Source organism: Oncorhynchus keta, chromosome 2 (assembly GCF_023373465.1).
Source record: "Oncorhynchus keta strain PuntledgeMale-10-30-2019 chromosome 2, Oket_V2, whole genome shotgun sequence".
In the NCBI taxonomy this organism is placed as follows: Eukaryota; Metazoa; Chordata; class Actinopteri; order Salmoniformes; family Salmonidae; genus Oncorhynchus; species Oncorhynchus keta.
The window spans coordinates 56,178,716-56,202,631 of record NC_068422.1 but is presented as its reverse complement, the minus strand read 5'-3'; the positions used below and the strand labels follow the sequence as shown (position 1 = coordinate 56,202,631).

Sequence of the window (23,916 nt, the reverse complement as noted above, 5' to 3'; positions counted from 1 at the left end):
AGCCCAGTCCAGGCACGGCATCCAGTCTCGCTTCAAGGCCGGAGCCTTCCTCGGCGCCGGTGCCCAGTCCAGGTGCAGCGTTCAACCCAGCTCCATGGCCGGACCTGTGGGCTGGGCGGGGGCAAAGTCCCGCACCAGAGCCACCACCGATGCTGGATCTGCGGGATGAGTGGGTTCTTCGTCCCGCGCCAGAGCGCCAACCGCGCTAGATGCCCACAGCGTCCAAACCCAAGAATGTGAAGGATCTTGAAATGATCTGCAAGGACCCTCCCCTATAGAGTTAGGTTTTGCGGCCGGAGTCTGCACCTTTGGGGGGGGGGGGTGGTTACTGTCACGCCCTGACCATAGAGAGCCTTTTATTCTCTATGTTGGTTTGGTCGGTGTGTGACTCGGGTGGGTATTCTAGGTTGTTTTATTTCTGTTGGCTGGTATGGTTCCCAATCAGCGGCAGCTGTTTATCATTGTCTCTTATTGGGGATCATATCTAGGCAGCCATTTCCCTACTGTGTTTTGTGGGATCTTGTTTATGTGTAGTTGCCTGTGAGCACTCCATACAGTGGACTTCAAAATTACTGGCAATGCACAAACAATACTTAAAAAATGTAAATAATATAATTAGAGATATCTCAAAATACCAACATGTGAGAAAGTGTAATATATTAATGTTTCAATGGAACCAACCAAAATCATTCAATTATTTAATACAAAATAAATGTAACCAAAATCAAGGTTTCGTAATTATTGGCACTCCTCATTTAGTACTTAGTGCAACCACCTCTGGCAAGGATAACAGCATGGAGTCTTTTCCTGTAATGTTTGACAAGGTTAAGGAACACATTTGGAGGGATTTTGGACCATTCCACTCAGCCCACAGGTTGTCGATTGGATTGAGGTCCGGCGACTGAGATGGGCATGGCAAAACATTGATTTTGTTGTCGCTGAACCATTTCTGTGTGGATCTTGAGGTATGTTTTGGGTCGTTGTCTTGTTGGAAAGTCCACCTACGGCCAAGTCCCAGCCTTCTGGCAAAGGTAACTAGATTGTCCGCCAAAATTGGCTGATACTTGGTGGAATTCATTATGCCATCAATCTTAACCAGTGCCCCTGGACCTCTGGAATTAAAACAGTCCCAAAACATCACTGATCCCCCTCCATATTTCACCGTGGGTATGAGGTGCCTCTCCTTGTACGCATCTCTGTTTCAACGCCAAACATGCCGATGCTTTATCTGACCAAAACATTCAATTTTGGTCTCATCTGACCAGAGCACCTACTTCCAGTCATAATTTAAATGATGTTTGGCAAAATCCAAGCGCTTGAGTCTGTGTCTTGGGGTCAGAAAGGACTTTCTTCTGGCAACCGATCCAAAGAACCTGTGGGTGTGGAGGTGGCATCTGATGGTGCTTTTTGAAACCTGGTGACCCCAAGATGCCACCAAGGCCTGCAATTCCTTCACAGTGATTCTTTTTTATTATTTTGGTTGGTTCCATTGAAACATTAATAAAGTACAGTATTTCTCACCTGTTGGTATTTTGAGTTTCTCTATAATTATATTGTTTATCTTTGTTTTAAGCATTGTTTGTGCATTGCCAGTCAGCGGGGGGGGGCAGTAATTTTGTAGCCCAGTGTAGCTTCACGTATCGTTTATTCTTTATTGATTTTTGTGCGGTTCACTTATAATAATAAAAAGTCGCACCGATTTCATGCTGCGCTTTGGTCCAAATGTTCTTACGACGATCGTGACATGTCTATAGTGCCTGTTTTCTAGTTTTCACGGTTTTGACCTTTCTGCCTGCTGTGACCCTGAGTCTGTCTGCAGTCCTGTACCTTTGCCCCACTACTCTGGATTACCGAGCTCTGCCTGACCTAACTCTGAACCTGCTTGCCATCCTGTACCTTTGCCTGCCCATATTCGATTTCATAAACATTTGTTAGTCCGACACTGTCTGCACCTGGGTCTTACCTTCAAATGTGATACTCTGAATTGCACACATACACAATACATGTCTTAATACATGTCTTATCTCAAGGCTTAAAGATCCTTAACCTGACTCCTCCCCTTCATCTACACTGATTGAAGTGGGCTTAACAAGTGACATCAATAAGGGATCATAGAATTCACCTGGTTAGTCTAGGTCATGGAAAGAGCAGTGTATAAGAGCAATGTATATGTGTAGAGCAGTGTATATAAGTTAAAGGTGAACAAATTGGTTACCTTTCTTAACATTCACCAGCTTCGCCTCCTCCTTTAGAACCTCAAGTTCTATTAGAAATACACAAGAACAGTAGAGTAGTGTTACACAATATTCATGTATCAGACTTCATCCAATGCAGATTTCTATGTTCAAAATGTCCAAGTCAAGAAAGAGTCAAAATATTTTACCTGTTTTTTTTACCTTTACTTTTATGTCTGGTAGTTTAGCTGTCTTTTCTTCCTTAACCTCTTTGATAGGTTTATTTTTGCCTGCAAAATGTGACAAAAATGACATGACAGTAACATTAATTTAAAGGCTATTTAACAGATTTATAGCTGTCAAAATACAATATACCATGTGTTGGTGTTACAGGGCAAGTACAGTATATTCCTTCTGGTATCAGTCCTAAAAATAACATACGAATACAGCAAGATGCACCATTCGTTAATAGTAATTTCTATGCTCTATGCTTGCTTTAACCAGCTGCTTACGGTGTCACATAAGCTTTGAAAGTTTGAGCAATCTACAATATTCATTGCTGTTCAATGGAAATTTCAGTTCATTATACATACCAATTAATTCATGCAGAAAATGTTTAACTCAATTGGCTGTAAACAATATTTTTTAAACTATCAATATATGGCTTCAAAATGTTTGAATACATTTCTCCAGCCAAATTCCTCTGCTTTTTAGCAAGTGACAGGGCTGTTGTTTGACTGAAAAAGTAATTAAGGATTGTGGCTTAACGCTAATAAGTCTAAATCTAAATAAAAGGTATAAAAATAAATGTTTGTCATTTAGCAGACACTCTTATCTAGAAAAACATACAGTTAACCTGTTACTCCTACCCCCTACTTTTTCGAACATTCTGTTAAAAATCGCTCAACATTTCAGCGCCCTGCTACTCATGCCAGGAATATAGTATATGCATATGTGTGGATAGAAAACACTCAGACGTTTATAAAACTGGTTAAATCACGGCTGTGACTATAACAGAACGTGTGTTTCATCGAAAAGCGCAGGAAAATCTGATCACTGAAAATGCGAAAATATATCCATGCGCCACTAGAACCCATTGTTGAATGTGAACCGCATGAAATGGGGCCCGAGGTTGCAATACCTACAGCTTCCACACGATGTCAACAGTCTTGACATTTGCCTACGATTTGTTTCTTGGTCAAACGGACACGAGGCAGCGCACCCAGCCACATGACTGAAAAGTAGTGAAGGTGCGACAAAACTAGGGCCTGTAGGACCAGCCTTGTTGATAGTGCAATTAAGAAGGCAGAGCAGCGCTTTATTATGGACAGACTTCTCCCCATCTTAGCTACTACTGCATAAATATGTTTTGACCATGACAGTTTACAATCTAGTGTTACTCTAAGCAGTTTAGTCATCTCAACTTGCTCAATTTCCACATTATTTATTACAAGATATAGTTGAGGTTTAAGGGTTTATTGAATGTTTTGTTCCAAATACAATGCTGTTAGTTTTAGAAAAATGTAGGGCTAACTTATTCCTAGCCACCCACTCTGAAACTAACTGCAGCTCTTTGTTGAGTGTTGCAGTCATTTCAGTCACTGTAGTAGCTTACATGTATAGCATTGAGTCATCCGTATACATAGAAACTCTGGCTTTACTCGAAGTCAGTGATATGTCGTTAGTAAAAATTGAAAAACAGAAACAGATACCCTGGAGAATTCCTGATTCTAACTGGATTATATTTGATAGGCTTCCGTTAAAGAACACCCTCTGTGTTCTGTTAGACAAGTAACTCTTCATCCACATTATAGCAGGGAGTGTAAAGCCTTAACACATACGTTTTACCAGCAGCAAACTATGATAAATAATGTCAAAAGCTGCACTGACGTCTAGCAAGACAGCCCCCACAATCATTTTATCATCAATTTCTCTCAGCCAATCAGTCATTTGTTTAAGATCTGTGCTTGTTGAGTGCCCTTCCCTATAAGCATGCAGAAAATATATTGTCAATTTGTTTACCTTTAAATACCATTGTATCTGGTCAAACACATTTTTTTCCAGAAGTTTACTAAGGGTTGGTAACAGGCTGATTGTTCGGCTATTTGAGTCAGTAAAGGGGGCTTTACTATTCTTGGGAAGCAGAATGACTTTAGCTTCCATCCAGGCCTGAGGGCACACACTCTCTCGTCTAGGCTTAAATTGAAGATGTGGCAAATAGGAGTGGCAATATTGTCTGCTATTATCCTCAGTAATTTTCTATCTAGATTGACAGACCCTGATGGCTTCTCATTGTCGATAGACAACAATTGTTTTTTCACCTCTTCCACACTGACTTTACAGAATTCAAAAGTACAAATCTTGTCTTTCATAATTTGGTCAGATATCAGCGTTTGTTGCTGGCAAGATAAGTTTGCTTATCTTGCCAATGAAAAAGTCATTAAAATTGTTTGCAATATCAGTGGGCTTTGTGATGAAGGATAAATGAAGGAGCCGAGTTGGCTTTTTCACTAAAATGTCATTTAAGTTGCCCCAAATCTTTTTACCATCATTCTTTGTATAATTTATCTTTGTTTCATAGTGGTTTATTTTTCTTTCTATATTGTTTCATAAAGCCACATGATTTCTTAATTTGCATTACGTTTGCCATCAGTTGGGCTGCCAGACTTAATTGCCATTCTGTTTGCCTCATCCCTCTCAACCATACCATTTTTCAATTCCTCATCAATCCAATGGGATTTAACAGTTTTTACAGTCATTTTCTTATTGGGTGTGTGCTTATTAATAACTGGAATAAGTACTTTCATAAATGTGTTAAGTGCAGTGTCTGGTTGCTCCTCATTACACACCACAGACCAGCAAATATTCTTTACATCATCATCATATCAATCACTACAAAAGTTATTGTATGACCTCTTAAACACTATATTAGGCCCAGCCTTTGGAAACTTTGGTTTTCTGAGATATGGCTATTATATTGTGATCACTACATCCTATGGATTTGGATATTGCTTTAAAGCAAATATCTGCAGCATTAGTAAAAATGTGATCAGTATATGTTGGTGATTTAATTCCTGTGCTGTTTGTAACTACCCTGGTAGGTTGACTGACAACCTGATCCAGGTTGCAGGCACTGGTTACAGTTTTAATTCATGATAGCCAGTCAAAATTTAAATCACCCAGAAAATATACTTCTCTGTTGATATCACATACATTATCAAGCATTTCACACATATTTTCCCAAGTGCTAACAGATACTGACTGTTAGCACTTGGTGGTCTATAGCAGCTTCCCACAAGAATGGGCTTTAGGTGGGGCAGATTAATCTGTAGCCATATTACTTCAACAGTATTTAACATTAGATTATCTCTAAGCTTTACAGGAATGTGGTTCTGAATATAGACCGAAACATCCTTTGACATTTGTCGTTTTGGTAGATGTTATCACTGTATCAAAGTTTTTATCTAAGGGATTTTCACAGATCAGAAAATGAATGTCTGTTAGAAGCAAGTTATTGACTTCATGGACCTTGTTTCTTAGGCTACATATGTTAATATGTAGCCGTTACAGTGCTAAGAGTGTAACTCTGGTTTATAGGTTCATGATTACTGCTTGCAATAGCTGTAGGATAAACAGATGTATTCCTTGCAATTAGGGGAACATAAATTAAATGACTTCCATTTTGTTTGCCAATGCCCCTAAGATCATGTTCATTTGATGCAGCATTATGATGACTCATTGTCACAATGGTAGGGATTAACTGAGCTGGTCTTGAATCAATCATCTTAAATCCAGGAGCCAAGATGATTTGGATGGACTCCATCATTCCTGTAGAGTATCTTCTGTTTCCAGAATGTGTCAAAGTGATCAATAAAAGTGACTCCAGCAGAGCTACAGTAGTCTTTTAGCCAGATGTGGAATGCCAGCAGTCTGCTGAATCTTTTACACCCGCGGCCCAACAGTGGTACTGGACCTGAAATTATTGCCAGTTTTTTTAGTCTTTTAATGCTAAAATCAGTTCTTCCGTTTTCAAATGTTCCCTAACAAGCCCTCCCGATGTCGTTTGACCCAACATGGACTACAGCTGACTACAGAGTCAGCTCCCGGCATCTGTGGTAGAACAGTCGGAAGCAGCCTTGTTATGTCCTGTACTCGTGCTCCTGTGTAGCACAGGGTTTTTGCCTTGGGGACCGAGATATTTCTCACCATAGAACTGCCTATGATGACAGCTGTTGATGTTGAATGGGCCGGTCTCTCAGGCAGCCTCGCGGTCAGGAACCCGAGGTAGAAGCCACCAGAGAGGGAGACAGAGCTGAGGACGAAGACGCATGTACCTCCGGATCCGATCTTGATTGGGATGCCACCACGGATGAAGGCGCCGGAACCTCTGGATCCAGGGCGGCAAAGCTGTTTCTGGTCTGTGTCAGTTCCGGGCTCAACATCTCCATGAAGACCCCTGTTGCCAGAGGACGCCTTCTTCAACTTCCTCGGCGAGTGACGTACCTCCATGGCTGGTTGGTTGGGTCGAGATCAGCTTTGTACTCCAGGGAAGGAGGAGATCCCTTCGGAGTTGGAACCCTGCCTAGCTCTGGCCAGTCAGCTATGAAGAGCCGACACGGCAGCGAAACTTCCACCAGACCAGAGCGGCATCCAGCTACTGGGGTGGAAGAAAAAGAAAAAGTAGGCGGGCGTGGGTTACCCATTAGCTTATGTAGGTGTGCTACTTGCTTGCTAAGAGTAGCTACTTTGCTCCTGTAGCTCTCTGCAAGCAATCAGTTGCTACATTGAAAGTCAACGTGTTTCACATTGTCCCAGAACAAAGTAAAGTAAACGCAGCTCCAGCAATGTTGGAAATGTTCAATAGCAGCCTCCATTAGAGCCCGCAGAGCCAGCTAGGCTCTATACGGAATCTGGCAGGATCCCGGGACAGATAGCAGCGCTCACAGCAATTTAGCCCAACAGAGCCGCAGGATTCAAAATAAAATAAAAGTATATAAAACACGGTCAGCTTTTAAGGTCTTTAGTTCAGGATTCAGTTTCGACGTTCGACAACATCCACATACGCAGTCATTCACTTGCAATAGGAAAAGTGAATGGGAAAATTAGTTAGAAGTTTCCTCACCTGTGTGTCTTATGTACAAAACAATGATGTAATTTTAGGCAAAAATTGTCAAAAGTCACACTGAAATCTAACAAAAAAGCCCCCACAACCTTTTCATCATCCATTTCTCTTAGTCAATCACCAGTCATTTGTGTAAGTGCTGTGCTTGTTGAATGTCCTTCCTCATAAGTGTGCCGAGTCTGTTGTCAATTGGTTCCCTGTGAAATTGCAGCGCATGTCAGCAGTGTATGTCAGAGCAAAAAAAAGGCAATAGGTCGAAGGAATTGTCCGTAGAGCTCTGAGACAGGATTGTGTAAAGGCACAGATCATGGGAAGGGTACCATTGAAGGTCCACAAGAACACAATGGCCTCCATCATTCTTAAAACTTCTTATGGCTGGGGGGCAGTATAGAGTAGCTTGGATGAATAAGGTGCCCAGAGTAAACTGCCTGCCACTCAGGCCCAGAAGCTAAGATATGCATATTATTAATAGATTTTGATAGAAACCAGTCTGAAGTTTCTAGAACTGTTTGAATGATGTCTGTGAGTATAACAGAACTTATATGGTAGGCAAAAACCTGAGAAAAAATCCAACCAGGAAGTGGGTATTCTGAGGTTTGTCGTTTTTCATCTCGTTGCCTATTGGATATCCAGTGTCTATGGGATCATATTGCACTTCCAAAGGCTTCCACCAAATGTCAACAGTCTTTAGAACCTTGTTTCAGGCTTCTACTGTGAAGGGGGAGGGAATGAGAGCTCTTTCAATCAGGTGTCTGCCATGAGCTGATCACGCTCGCTCCCGTGAGAGGTAGCTGCGTTAAATTGCATTTCTAAAGACAAAGGAATTCTCCGGTTGTAACATTATTGTAGATCTATGTTAAAAACATGCTAAATATTGATTCTATGCATAGATTGACATGTTTCTACGGACTGTAACGGAACTTTTTGACTTTTCGTCTGGACCGAGTGATCGCGACTCATGAATTTGGATTTGTGAACTAAATGCGAACAACAAGGAGGTATTTGGACATAAATTATGGACTTTATCGAACAAAACAAACATTTATTGTGGAACTGGGATTCCTAGGAGTGCATTCTGATGAAGATCATCAAAGGTAAGTGAATATTGATAATGCTATTTCTGACTAATGTTGACTCCACAACATGGCGGATATCTGTATGGCTTGTTTTTGTGTCTGAGCGCTGTACTCAGATTATTGCATGGTGTGCTTTTTCCGTGAAGTTTTTTTTAAATCTGACACAGCGGTTGCATTTAAGGAGAAGTGGATCTATAATTCCATGTGTAACACTTGTATCTTTTATCAATGTTTATTATGAGTATTTCTGTAAATTGATGTGGCTCTCTGCAAAATCACCTGATGTTTTGGAACTACTGAACATAACGCACCAATGTAAACTGAGATTTTTTGATATAAATATGAACTTTATCGAACAAAACATACATGTATTGTGTAACAGGAAGTCCTATGAGTGTCATCTGATGATGATCATCAAAGGTTAGGGATTCATTTTCTCTATTTGTGCTTTTTGTGACTCCTCTCTTTGGCTGGAAAAATGGCTGTGTTTTTCTGTGACTTTGCACTCACCTGACATAATCGTTTGGTGTGCTTTTGCACCACTTTAATTTAAACCACCTTGGTGGGATTAAAAACAAGTTCATCTTTAAAATGGTGTAAAATACTTGTATGTTTGAGGAATTTTAATTATGAGAGTTCTGTTGTTTGAATTTGGCGCCCTGCACTTTCACTGGCTGTTGTCATATCGATCCCAGTAGCGGGATCTAAGTCATAAGAAGTTTTAAATTGAAGAATTTTGGAACCATCAAGACTCTTCCAAGAGCTGGCCACACGGCCAAACTGAGCAATCGAGAGAGAAGGGCCTTGGTCAGGGAGGTGACCAAGAACCCGTTGGTCACTCTGACAGAGCTCTAGAGCTCCTCTGTAGAGATGGGAGAACCTTCCAGGAGGACAAATATCTCTGCAGCACTCCACCAAACAGGCCTTTATGGTAGAGTGGCCAGATGGAAGCCACTCCTCAAAAAAAGGCACATGACAGCCCGCTTGGAGTTTTCCCAAAGGGCACATAAAGCACTCGCAGACCATGATAAACAAGATTCTCTTTTCTGATGAAACAAATATTGGACTCTTTGGACTGAATGCCAGGCGTCACGTCTGGAGGAAACCTGCACCATCTCTATGGTGAAGCAAGGTGGTGGCAGCATCATGCTGTTGGGATGTTTTTCAGCAGAAATCGACTGGGAGACTAGGCAGGATCGAGGCAGAGATAAACATAGAAAAGTACAGAGATCAATGACCTCAGACTGGGGTGAAGGTTCACCTTTGGGACAAGTCTCTGAATGTCCTTGATTGGCCCAACCAGATCCCTTACTTGAACCTGAACGAACATCTCTGGAGTGACCTGAACAAATCTGTGCTGCTACGCTCCTCATCCAACCTGACAGAGCTTGAGAGGATCTGCAGAGAAGAATTGGAGAAACAGATGTGCCAAACTTGTTGCGTCATATCCAAGAAGTCTTATGTAAATTTCATTTTTTTGTATAAATTAGCAAGCATTTCTAAAAATCTGTTTTTCCCTTTGTCATTGTGGGGTATTGTGTAGATTGATTAGGGGGAAAAACGATTTAATCCATTTTAGAATAAGACTGTAGCGTAACACAATGTGAAAAAGGCAAGGGGTCTGAATACTGTATATCAGTATTCAGGCACTGTATATCATTCCTGTAAGACAAAACATGAAGACATGGGACATTGCACAAGCCCTGCGCTTTTAATATGGCTGTGTTCCTATGGAATTTTGTGTATGTTTAGAGCTCCACCATTGGAACGGTATTTGGCTGAATTTTACTTCAAACCTAGACTTTCAAATCTCTTATTCCCCAACATGGAGAAAATTGGGGGGACCCCTCCCAAAATGTACAAAAAAATGTGAATATTGTGTTTGTAGGAGGGTAGTTTACAATATTATACGTTGTTGATCAAATGCCACCAGAGGGTGTCAGAGTTTTAGATAACTCCTAAATTCCTTATGAGCTTAGTTCAACTGTCTACTGTCTACCCCATCAGACCCCAAATATAAGCTTATTTCACTCCAATGTTTGTAAACAAAGTACATGTAAACAAACACTATACAGCCTCAAAACATGGTTAAAACGATCATTTTGATATCATGGATGGTCAGACCTTGCATCATTAACTCTGTCTATGAATTTGAGAATGGTTACATTGTTTTTTCCTGCTCCCATCAGACGTTTCGGCTCACACAAGCCTTGGCTTGTGCAGGGCTACTTGTGTTATGTGTTATAGATCAAATTAAGTGTTACCGGTTTAAAGAATACTTTTCATTTGCTGAACCACTAGCATCTTAAAACTACAGTCCTTTCCATTTCTGATATTTACTCACATCACATCAAATTGTATTGGTCACATACACATGGTTAGCAGATGTCATTGCGAATGTAGCAAAATGCTTGTGATTCTAGTGCTGACAGTGCAGCAATATCAACAAGTAATCTAACAATTCCACAACAACTACCTAATGCACACAAATCTAAGTAAATGGATGGAATAAGAATATGTACATACTGTATGTATTGTTTACCACCAACAAGAATTTAAACAATGTACATCTTCAAAAAGGTTAAAACGGTGTATGACATGGACTGTCAGTCCTATGAATATGAATTTCTATGAATTTGAGGGGTTACATCTCCCAATGTTAGGGAACTTATTTTTTTGTTTTTCAAATAACAGACTAGTTTTTACCTGTCCCGTAATAGCCATTACCTTCTTTATTAACATCAATATGTTCTTTTTTCATGGTGGACTCTGTCTTCACCACCTTGACAGGGTTCTTGGAATCATCGTCTGAAAACAAAGGCAATACAATATTAGATAATGGATTAATTCAGTTTCACGTCAGTAATTACTTGATTCTATGCTAAGCCGTTGCATGGGTTGTTAGAATACATCCAACTTAGTGCAACATGATACTTTACTTCACAGCAAAGCACTCAGGAATTTTAAGCAAGGGAACTTAAATGATGTGTTTAATGTTCTTAAAGGGCAATTCATTCAAAAACATTGTACATTTCTTGGCAGTCCACCCTTCCGTTGTCTTATGGCTAGGGGTTCCGCTAGCGGCACCCATGGACAACATTCCGCTGAAAAGGCAGCGCGCGAAAATCAAAAATATTTTTTTGAAATACGTAACTTTCACACATTAACAAGTCCAATACACCAATTGAAAGATAAACCTCTTGTTAATCTACCCATCCTGTCTGATTTCAAAAAGGCTTTACAGCAAAAGCACAACATATAATTTTATATGTTGTGTTAAGTCAGAGCCAATTTACAAAAAAACAGGAAAAAGCAGAAATATAGATAAAATTAATCACTAACCTTTGATCTTCATCAGATGACACTCATAGGGCATCATGTTACACAATACATGTATGTTTTGTTCGATAAAGTTCATATTTATATCCAAAAATCTCAGTTTACATTGGTGCATTACGTGCAGTAATGTTTTGCTTCCAAAACATCCGGTGATTTTGCAGAGAGCCACATCAATTTCCAAAAATACTCATAATAAACAATGATAAAAGATACAAGTTTTATTCACAGAATTAAATATAGACTTCTCCTCTTTGGGATAGGGAGCAGCATTTTCAAGTTTGGATGAAAAGCATGCCCAGAGTAAACTGCCTGCTTCTGAGTCCCAGTTGCTAAGATATGCATATTATTAGTAGATTTGGATAGAAAACACTGAAGTTTCTAAAACGGTTTGAATGATGTCTGTGAGTATAACAGAACTCATATGGCAGGCGAAAACCAGAGAAACATCCAACCAGGAAGTGGGAAATCTGAGGTTTGTAGTGTTTCAAAGCTTGGCCTATCAAAAACACAGTGTCTATGGGGTCATATTGCACTTCCTAAGGTTTCTACTAGATGTCAACCGTCTTTAGAAACTTGTTTGAAGCTTCTACTGTAAAGGAGGGGCTCATAAGGGCTGTTTCAGTCAGTGGTCTGGCAGAGTGCCACAGGCTCCTGACGCTCGTTCACGTGAGAGGTAGCTCCCGTTCCCGTTCCATCTTCAATATTATTTAAGATTTATGTTAAAAACATTCCAAAGATTGATTCTATACATCATTTAACTTTTGGACTTTGTCTGGACCTAGCGATCGCGCCTCATGAAGATGGATTATGGGGCTGAACGCGCTATCAACAAGTAGCTATTCGGACATAAATTATGCATACTCAAATGTCCCTGCTGCCATGGTCCCAGAGCGGAATTGAAAGTCACTTGCAAGCAAGTTAAAGTTATAGCTGCCAGAAACAAACACAGAGCAGACAAACTAGAGAAACTTGTTTATAAATAAACTGTCCTTGTAGCAGGGACAAAAATAAACAAGCATTGTTCTCGGTTCTTGGATCTGAATCAATTCTACCCCAAAAGAGAAAAATAATCCGGAAAAGATTGCAAATGTTTAAGTTGAAATTAATTTTGAAAGGTGGAAGAGTGACGCCGAAAGGGCAACCGCTCTAATAGACTGGTAGGTAAGTGTTTGGTTGTGTTTTTAGCCTGCTAGCCTTAGTGTGTTCAAAGTTCAAGCCAGCTAATACAGCTACTTAGCCAGCAAGCTAACATCTTCTGTATTCAGAATGTTTTGTACTCAAAGGAATGTAACGATAGCATCATGTAGCTATACTAGAGAATTCACAAAGATGCCCAATGCCTTTATTTAAACTGCACTGACCAAAAATATAAACGCAACATGCAACAATTTCAAAGATTTTACTGAGTTAGAGTTCATATAAGGAAATCAGATGCACTATATATATATATATACATATATATATAACAGTACAGTACCAGTCAAAAGTTTGGACACTCCTACTCATTCCAGGGTTTTCTTTATTTTTTTTACAATTTTCTACATTGTAGAATAATAGTGAATACATCAAAACTATGAAATTACACATATGGAATCACGTAGTAACCAAAAAAGTGTTGAGCAGATTCTTCAAAGTAGCCTTGATGCCAGCTTTGCACACTCTTGGCATATAATGCAAAGGATGGCTTGGACCTGTTGGACGGAGGAAACAAAGTCAGCCATTGATGATGACAAACATCCTAACCCTTCAGCTACACTACATGTGTTGTTATCAGCATTGTCAATGTGACGTTGTAGCTGCTACACAAGAAACCAACCAAATCAACTCTATTTCTCATTATTTCAATTAAATATGGAATGAACATGCACAACAACCATTAAACATTTAACTTCTGTAGCGGGGCCATAAGTATATATTGAGGTCATATCGGCTCTGATTACCTACTAGTGGGGGGTGAAAGGTGAGAAAGCCATGGCAACACATGTAATGTAGTTGAAGGGTTAGGATGTTCGTCATCATCTATGGCTGACTTTGTTTTCTCCATCCAACAGATCCAAGTTCTCCTGTGCATTATAGGTTGATATTGGGAAAAAAATAAACAAATTGTTAATTGAATAGTACACAGTACAATGCAATGTCAAATTCCCGTATCCTGTGTATATGCCAAATAAACGTTGATTTGATAACATAATATTGATGGAATATGAAATCAAATTGTATTTGTCACATACAACCTTACAGTGAAAAGCTTACTTACAAGCCTTTAACCAACAATGCAGTTTTAAGAAAATACATATTTTTAAAAAGTAAGAGAAAAATAACAAATAATTAAAGTGCAGCAGTAAAACAACAATAGCGGGCTATTGATAATTAATATTAGTACTTTATTTTGTGAACGAAGGCACCGCTGATTAATTCATCCACCTCATCTTCTTTAATGCTCTCCAGGGTTGTGAATCACCATTAACTATATTTTGACTACAACTAAATGGGAGAGGGGGGGTTACCACCAAATAAGTCAGTATCACAACAGTGTCCTTTGCATACTGAGTATGTAGTGTTGTGCAAGTGCCATGCTATTACTTGATGGCTCATATTTCATGCAGATTAGCCATTGATATTTGACTGGATATTAATTGAATTTGTTCTTGTGGGTAGTTCTACACAAGGTAGAAATCAATGCTGTATATAGGCAGACAATGTGCTAAACAGGCAATCATAGCTAATTATTTTGGACAATTACCAACAAAATAATGAAAGAGTCACAAAGTGTAACAAAAATGCATACAGTATTTCTTACCTCTCCTCCTGTGTTGGGGTTTGCACAACCACAACTTGTACAGCCTCCGGTTCCCTCTAAATCAGATTTTCTTCACCAGTATCTCCCTGAGAATAGCTAGTGGTGGTCCTGTGCCGGAAATGCTGTCAACCACCAACTCAAACATTATCATGTCAACAATCTGCATATCTAGCTATAGCCAGCTAACATTAGCTAGTTAAAAGAAAGGCATTTGGCATCGTGTGGGGTTCATGCAGTATAGCTACATGATGCTATTGTTAGATTCCTTTGAGTACAAAACAGTCAGAATACAGAAGATGTTAGCTAGCTAGCTAAGTAGCCATATTAGCTAGCATGAACATTGAACACACTAAGGTTAGCAGCGAACGTAGCTAGCAGGCTAAACACGCTACCAAACACTTACCTACCAGTCCATGAGAATGGTGGCCATTTTTGCGTCACCCCTCCACCTTTCAAAATTCATTCCAATGTTTATCCGGCTAAGGCAGGAGCCATAGTTTTCTTGCTTCATTTTATCTTTTCGGGATCGAGTTGATTCAGAACTGAGAACGATGCTTGTTTCTTTTATCCCTGCTACAAGGGCAGTTTATCTGCAAACACGTTAGCTAGCTTGTTGACTTTGTCTGCTCTGTGTTTGTTTCTGGTGGCTGTAAAGTTAGCTAGCTTGCAAGTTCGGGGCCATGGCACCAGGGTCATTCGAGTAGGCAGGATTTAACGAAAATATGTTTGTTTTTTGCTCCCGAGTGGCGCAGTGGTCTAAGGCACTGCATCTCAGTGCAAGAGGTGACACTACAGTCCCTGGTTTGAAGCCAGGCTGTATCTCATCCGGCCATGATTGGGAGTTCAATAGGGCGGTGCACAATTGGCCCAGAGTCGTCCTAACGGACTTGCCTAGTTAAATAAAGGTTACATTTTATTGTAAGAATTAAAAACCTTGCGCAGAAGGCCAGTCCAAGGCAGCTCCGGGCTCAATGCCCTTGTTTTCGTTTGATGTAAAAACAAGACACAAGAAGTCAAGGCAGCACAGGGTCACTCACGACCTGCGCATTCCTGCTTTAAATGACATGCTCAATGGGGTTGCAAAGATATGTAACAAAAAAATAACAGTGGCATACCAGATTTCCAAAGAGTTGACTGAACATCCTTCTTTGTCTCCTTCACCTTTTTGTCCATCTTCTTTTTGGGTTCCACCACAACTGTAATTAAAGCGTGATTGAGTCATGTTTAATAAGCTTTCCAGTTTCTATTTAGAAATGTAAATGTTTGTGTCATGTATTGTACACTAACATAAAATATATGATATATTTTTAATCCAAAGTTACCCAAATATACATAACTCACATGCTTGACATTTTACTTTGACTGTTTAAGTTATCACTTAGCCTACAAACCCCAAAGATTTGACATTTCACAGGAATAAACAAAGTAGGCTATACCTTTCTTGTTGAAGAAGTCATGGATGACTTTCTTCTTCAAATGTTTAGTCTCTTTCTCCTCTCTGGCAGTCTTCTTTTTTGGCTCTTCTTCTAAATGTAGTGATAACATACATTTTTTGAGTAACATTGTCATTGGATCCCTGAAACTTCTCAAGTTAACTTTTTTACACTAGATCATACAGATTCTATGTAAATGTCATGGGCTCCTGAGTGGCGCAGCAGTCTAAGGCACTGCATCTCATTGCTAGAGGTGTCACTACAGACACCCTGGTTTGAATCCAGGCTGTATGACAAACGGCTGTGATTGGGAGTCCCATAGGGTGGTGCACAATTGGCCCAGCATTGTCTGAATTAGTCTGGTGTAGGCTGTCATTGTAAATAAGAATTTGTTGTTAACTGACTTGCCTAGTTAAATAAAGGTCCAATTAAAAAAGGTTATGACATATTGGGGAAAGGGGGGGGACAACATTTTTGTATGCTTTTGCATAGTCACTAGAAAGTTCTTCATAATTTCACTACAATGAAATATGAACAGAAAGTTGTAATGAGCTGCAGTTATCTTGCAATTTGTTATTCTACCACTAAGGTCAAGTAAACAATAAACTTTAATAAATGATAAATAAAAAATGAATAGCACAAGCTAGCTGTTCATTAAGAGTATGCTTTCTTATTGAAACCTGACAAACATTACAGTGCCTTCAGAAAGTATTTACACCCCTCAACTTTTTTCACATTTTGTTGTGTTACAGCTTTAAATTTCAAATGGATTCCATTTAGATTTCTCTTCACTGGCCTACACACAATACCCCATAATTTCAAAGTGGAATTGTCGTTGTTATGGCAAGCCAAATTATGTTCAGTAGTATAAAGTCACATAATAAGTTGCATGGACTCGCGCTGTGTGCAATAATAGTGTTGAACATTACTTTTTTTATCACACACATACAATTATCTATAAGGTCCCTCAGTTTTTCCAGTGCCTCCCAAAAAGGGCACATATTGGTGGACTGGTTAAAAAACAAGAAAAAAAAGACAGACTATCCCTTTGAGCATACTGAAGTTATTAATTACACTTTGGATGGTGTATCAATACACTCAGTCTCTCTAAAGAAACAGGTCTCCTTCCTAACTCAGTTGCCAGAGTGGAAGGAAACCGCTCAGGGATTTCACCACGAGGCCAATGATGCCTTTAATAGGAGATAGTTTTCTCCTAAGGATAGATCAACATTGTAATTACTCCACAATAGTAATTGTGGAGTAATTTACAGAGTGAAAAGAAAAAGAAAATATTCTAAAACATGCATCCTGCAACAAAGCGCTAAAGCAATATTGCAAAAAAATGTGGTTGAAAATGGCACATTTGGGCACTGATAAATGCCTAAATCGGAACGCAGTGGCTGTATAGTATGCTATACTGTATATGACGTCAGAGCTCTGGCTCTGCGTTTCAGAGTGCTGTATGGGTTTTAACTGACAGCCATTCTAAACTTGAGGACCTCGCGTGACAAGAAGATGCCCCTATCCCTCCCGCTAATTGGACAACTTTTTGTTGTCTGAGTGAGGGAAATGCTGTAAATTAAGAGGACTATGTATTTTGACATATGAGACGTTGAGGATTATAATAAATACTGCTTTGATTTCATAAAAGCAAGCCAAACACTAAATGTGCACTTTACATTTCCATATCATAAAACTCATGTCATATACACCGTCAACGTTTATGATCACTATGTTTTATGTACAGTTACAAGATGACATGGCATCCTACCCTGGGTTGTTCTGAACAGAATGAATCTATGACATTCATAGGAAACTGAATGCACACATGACTATGCACACCAAAATTATAATCCATTTCCCTCAATTGCAATGTCAAAACCTAACACTGTAATATCGTGTTTTGTAACTGTTGGCAATAGAACAAGCTTTCAAATGATGCTACCTGTCCCAGATTGGAGCATTTTTGGATTGCATAAACAACAACAATAATTGTGTGATGGTTGCAGGGTTGTGTTCCAAACAAAATAACTACAAGTGTGCTTGCTCTAGTGTCACAATCGTCGTATGGAGTAGACCAAAGCGCAGCATGGTGTGAATCCATTCTTTTTTTATTGAAGGAAGAACACTTAAACAAAAAAAACTACCGTAACGCTATGACAACGCGTGCAGACACAGGCAACTACACATAGACAATAACCCACGAACCACAATACAAAACAGGCTACCTAAATATGGTTCCCAATCAGAGACAACAACAAACACCTGCCACTGATTGAGAACCATATCAGGCCAAAACACATAGAAACAGACTAACGAGACATGCAACATAGAATGCCCACTCATCATACCCTGACCAAACAAAACATAGAAACAAACAACTCAAATAATGGTCAGAGTGTGACATCTAGTTCCTCAATGGCACAGCTAGGAGAGCTAAAAAAAAAGGCACCTTGTAGTTGAAGCCTCTTCTTTGAGTCATAAAAGTGCATTGAAATTACTTAGGAACTGTGCACAATTTGGAGTTGTGTGGCCACTTGGAGAACCAGCTAGTCCTCTCACTGAAACCCTTGTAATTTATTTGTCTTATGTGTCACCTACCCCACATTTTCCGGGTATATTCTTTTCATGTTACTGAATGTATCCACAAATGCGTTGAAAAGTACAGTAACTGTAAAATGCAAAAGAAATCAGTGTAATGTTTGGATTCAGTCTTGAGTTAGGTGAACTGTTGTGTCCTTACCTTTGGTCTAATAATTTTCCCATAATCTCCAAACTATTCCCTTTCAATTGCTACCATGGTTGTGCAAATGCTTTTGATATTTTTTTCTGTAAGAAACATTTCAATTTAGCACTATCCACGCAGGTCAATTCCCACGAGTGTAAATGGTTAAAGAAAATACTTAACAGACACAGGTAAATGCAGTATTGGAGGACAAATGGATAGTACCGCTACAGGTTAATGGGACATGAATTGAAACTAGATACTGGGGCAAAAGCAATGACAGAAATGCTACAGATACACAAAAAGACAGTGCCAATGAAAGCATGTAATGGATAGACCATTGACACAAAAGGAATATGCTGACTCCAGACGGTTATTAAAAAGGAGAGTACACCGTGTCATCTTTGTTGTTGTTCAACAAATGCTGCTAAGAGACAAACATTACATCACTGGGGCCGAACTCCCTGCCATCCAGACCTCTAAATTAGGCAGTGTCAGAGGAAGGCCCGAAAAACTCCAGCCACTCAAGCCATAGACTGTTCACTCTGCTATTGTCCAGAAAATGGTACTGGAGCATCAGCTCTCGGACCAACAGGCTCCCAAGTCGTAAGACTGCTAAATAGCCTGATAATTGTTAATTAATGGTTACCCGGACTATCTATGACAACAAACACACATACTCACACACAAACGCAGACATACTGACAACACACACACTTTTACACTAATCATATGCCGGTGTTACTCAGTTCTTTATTTTATTGTTATTATTTTCTATCCTGAGGCCTAGTCACTAACCTTCCTTCATGTACATATCTACCTCAAATACCCCATACAGCTGCACATTGATCTGTTACTGGTGCTGGTATTATTTTTTTACTCTGCATCATTAGCAAGGGCTCATGAGTAAACATGTAATGGTTAGTGTCTACACCCGTTGTATTCGGCTCATGTAACAAATAAAATTAAATTTTATTGCTAGTTATTGCTAGTTTGACCACCAGAGGACATCTTTGAGAATTTGATAATATTCCGTAATGGCATTACATAGAATTTAAAACCTTTTTTGTAATAACATAGTATATGGGATTGATTTTAAGAAATTTGGCTTAATTATTTTGATTAATATTATGGTGTTTCCATTCAGAGAAAAATTGTTGGTTTGTAAATTCAAATTCTCGGAGCGCACACTGGACGTTTGGGCCGAGGAGTAGGGTTGATTTGAATATTCTGGCCTTACAATAGCAGTCAAGCATCCATGCTAATGTTGGCTAGCTACTTCCAGACACAAATGAGACCACATTACTCACCCTAGCAGAGCTGGTATGGCAGTTGTTTTGACGTAATCACGAAAAAACAGGCCTTTTTTGTGCATTTTTCACCCTGCCAGCTCCTATTCGTTTTATTGAGCACCGTGGCACCAACTCCTCTTCCGAACTTTCTATTCCCAGCTTATTGTTCAACATCACAATGCCTGCTTCACTATTGTTGGCAATGAGACCTGCTCATGTTGGTGGCTGTTGTCTATGTGTGCAGAGGGTCCGTGGTTTGAGCCCAGGTAGGGCAGAGGGACAGAAGCTAAAACTGTTACGCAGGCACCATTTTAAATCAGGAGAATCTCCTCTTTGTAATTATGTAAGTCTGGGCAGCGAGCTCGTTTGTCATCGATCGCTAGACCAGAAATATTTGTTTTTACTTTTTCATTACGCTCAGTTGACACCATCAAGGTGCAGATGTTTACATCCTACACCAGTTGTTTTTTTTCCAGTTTCTTCCGACGAACAGATTGTAGTGGTAAAATAAAAAGGGATACATTTTTTATGGAATTCTAAGCATCACTCCAGTCAAAACAGGCTCTGCGAATGTTCGATTCCATTCATTTGCCATGGGCTCACGCTAGTGTTCCAGGATTGGCCAACAAACAAGCCGTTTTTCAGCCTTGGGTGAATTTTGTCTCGTTCTATTGTCCAACCTACAGGTAGCCAGAGCAAATTTACGAAAGCACCCGCATGTCCATTGAGAAAGCACAACGACTACACCATTTAGCTAAGCTAAGAATGACGAGAATAGTCAAGTCAATTAACATTGTGTAGTTAGATAACCTATAGTTAATATACTGGCAAGTTTGATGTGTAACTTCTAACGTTAGGTAGCTAAGCTAACATACCGGTATATACTTCTGTAATGATATGCTATGTGGTTCGTAAGGACAGTGTAGCTAACAAATTGTCAGCCAACATAACGTGTAAAGTAACTTATTTGAAAAGTCATTACTTTATTACATCGAGATGCATGCTACCCCTTGGTCGTTAGGGCAAATCTGGTCTGTGATAGGAGGGGGGATTTTCACACCTAGCTAGGCTATTAGACTATTCTTTAGTAAAGGTTGAATAGTCTATTGTTCCACGATGAGCCCTCCTCCCCAACTTGCAACCAATTGCTGTTCCTATCTCATTCCTTTCCCTGTTCCATGCGTCATCATTCTACTCCTGAGTGGCTCGCTTGTGGGTGTGTCCTGGAAGGATATATATATATATGCATTGTGGTTATTCACAGGCAAATTGCTGTATGCTATGGAGGTACATTTGAGATTTTTGTCAATAACAAAACCTTTTTTATTTTCTATCAAAAAGAATTGTTCTGAATGTAACTGTATTCCAACACCAAGGAAGTCAAATCAGACACCTACGAAGATGGCATCTCAGGTAAGCAGCACTCGGCTGTATTGACGTATCCTACAAATGATATCTGCTGCTTTGGATTGAATGTTCATATCTCAGTTATTGTTTTCATGTCTATAAAAAAATAATCTGCTTTCTTTACTTTCAGAGAGCGAGCTGACAAACGGGTTGAAAATGTAGATATTAACAGATCTTCACTCTCCGAGGAACAGGCCGTGGAAGCTTTATTGCAGGCAAAGTGTCCATAACCAGAGGTAATTAAACTGTGCTGTGTTCTTTTTCTACATCTCAGCCTGTCTTGTTGTACATGGAACCTGTCTCACATGCATTTAATAAAAAAAAATCTTCAGATGTCAGCTACTCATTTTCAGATTTGCACCACATAAACACAGCTGTTTTCACTGGACTATCTGTTGCTGCCAAGTCATGATTTCCCTGGGGGTTAGCCTTGCAATGACCAAGTGGTGAGACACATAGCACTCTATATTTAAATGTTTCAGGTACACTCTGATAGGTGTTTGCGTCACATACAGTATCTTCTATTGACAATATCTTCTATTGTTTGTCCTCATGTGTCTGTATTTCAGCATAAAGTACTCTGTAGCCACTTAGTGTGGACACCAGCTGAGACCACACACACAATAACAGTCTTCTTTACTTCATCCCTCTCCCCCTTCTCCCTAAATCCTCTGGGTTATATCAGCTGTCGTCATTGGAACCACTCGATATGATTGGTCATATAAAAACCTTGGGTCCCAAAATAATGAGTGCTCTAACTCCCTCTTGTGGTGGTCTGGAGCAATGAAGCCATGAGGCTGGGTACCTCTAAGTCCTGTGGTGCAAGCTCACAACTTTTAAAGGAGGAACCACTGTACAAGACCCAGCTTAAGAATGACGCACAGCCCGTAGTTCATGCTCCACGGAGAGTACCAGCACTCCTGCTTGTGCACCTTAAGAGTTGGACAAGATGTCAGCAATGGATTTTTCCCCCAAAGTCGAGGGACTTTGTAAAGAAAAATAATGGTTAACTAAGATTATGTATGGATACTAAGGACTTGAATGCAACATAAAATGAGAACACGACAGATCCTAAAACTAGAAGAAATCGCAAGTTAGATGTCAAGAGCAAATTTCTTCACAAAGCTCGAGGCTTTACGCAGCTGACATGTGATGGGTGGGTGTGGTATGGGCTAGGGAGAGAGGATGCAGGGTGGTTGGGAGGGGATGTGAAGGGGCGGGGGACTCATTTGGGTGCCATTTTGGGAAGGTGGTGGGTGGACTTTCTTTTCATTCTTATTTTTTATTGCTTGAGGTCTGTGATCTTTCCATTTTGTTTGATGTCCGTTGTTGTCATATACAGTATGTAAAAAATGAAGCCCACATCTTTGTACAATTATTCGATTAAATCAATGCTCCAACAAAACATTTTTTTTTAAATGAGAGAGCGGTGCTCGGCGGTCATTGTCGCAGGTCAACTAGCTGCCACCGATCCCCTTTTCTGTTTGTTATGTCTTATTGGTTGCACCGGTTTCTTGTTTGTGCGGGCTTGTTTTCTGTTAGTCTAGGTTGGCTGTGTGACACTTGTCGCATTTAGGGGTCACGACAAGTCGTAGATCTCAGCTGCAGCACGTGGTCAACTGATATGTAAAACTCTTAACTCACATGTTTTATACCCTAGGGTAGAAAGGGTCCATTCCATCTTTATGACGCGCTCTCTGGGTTCACTGGGGCATAGCTAGTTACGAGGCAAGGTATCACCATTTATTATGATCTCTTTAGACAACTAAAATCAAAACCTCATCATCACAAAAACACTCTTTCATCTGGATATTTTCTACACAACGCACAGTATGCAGTCATCACGTGTACATTATGAAAACTCCTCAAGTTACAATGTTTTCGTTATAACATCCTCATTTGACTATTAATAACATAAAATAGACATACATTTCTATATTCCATCCATCCTGGTTCCCATCCATTCGGATGATAAAATATGTTGTCCCAAAGTCCATTTATTTGATGTTCTATAGTTTTGGGCTGTAAACTCTTGCTAAGGCACACAGACATTCCAGTCTCTCACATCGAGACCAAAGAGGAGTTGGTCTGCTGCCTAATAATTTACAATGGGCCTGAACCCCCCCATCAATCCCCTCTGCAGGAGGGAGGGGGATATTGTTGTGGGATATTTACACCTACAGTAGCCAGGCTACTGAGTTTACCTTAGCCAAATACATTTAAATTCCTGACATTCAATCCTTGTAAAAAATGACCTGTCTTAGGTCAGTTAGGATCACCTGTTTATTTTATGAATGTGAAATGTCAGAATAATATTAGAAGAGAATACATTTATTTGAGCTTTTATGTCTTTCATCCCATTCCCAGTGGGTCAGAAGTTTACATACCAAATACCAATTGAGTGTAGCATTGCCTTTAAAATGTTTAACTTGATTGAAACGTTTTGAGTAGCCAGCCTTCCACAAACTTCCCACAATAAGTTGGGTGAATTTTGGCACATTCCTCCTGACAGAGCTGATGTAACTGAGTCAGGTTTGTAGTCAGGTTT

At 39.8% G+C, this 23,916-nt stretch overlaps 1 protein-coding gene across 50 annotated transcripts in view; it reads right to left on the bottom strand.

Moving 5' to 3' along the window:
• Positions 1-23,916, bottom strand: part of si:ch211-266g18.10 (titin) — a 140,060-nt gene that overhangs the window by 71,095 nt on the left and 45,049 nt on the right. For all 50 annotated transcript variants that reach the window (XM_052478610.1, XM_052478613.1, XM_052478616.1 and 47 more), the window contains exons 16-20: positions 15,948-16,037; positions 15,627-15,707; positions 11,100-11,180; positions 2,384-2,464; positions 2,216-2,263 (exon numbers count right to left, since the gene is read on the bottom strand). In XM_052478610.1, coding sequence (XP_052334570.1) covers positions 2,216-2,263; positions 2,384-2,464; positions 11,100-11,180; positions 15,627-15,707; positions 15,948-16,037 — 381 coding nt within the window. The remainder of the gene's footprint in view (positions 1-2,215; positions 2,264-2,383; positions 2,465-11,099; positions 11,181-15,626; positions 15,708-15,947; positions 16,038-23,916) is intronic.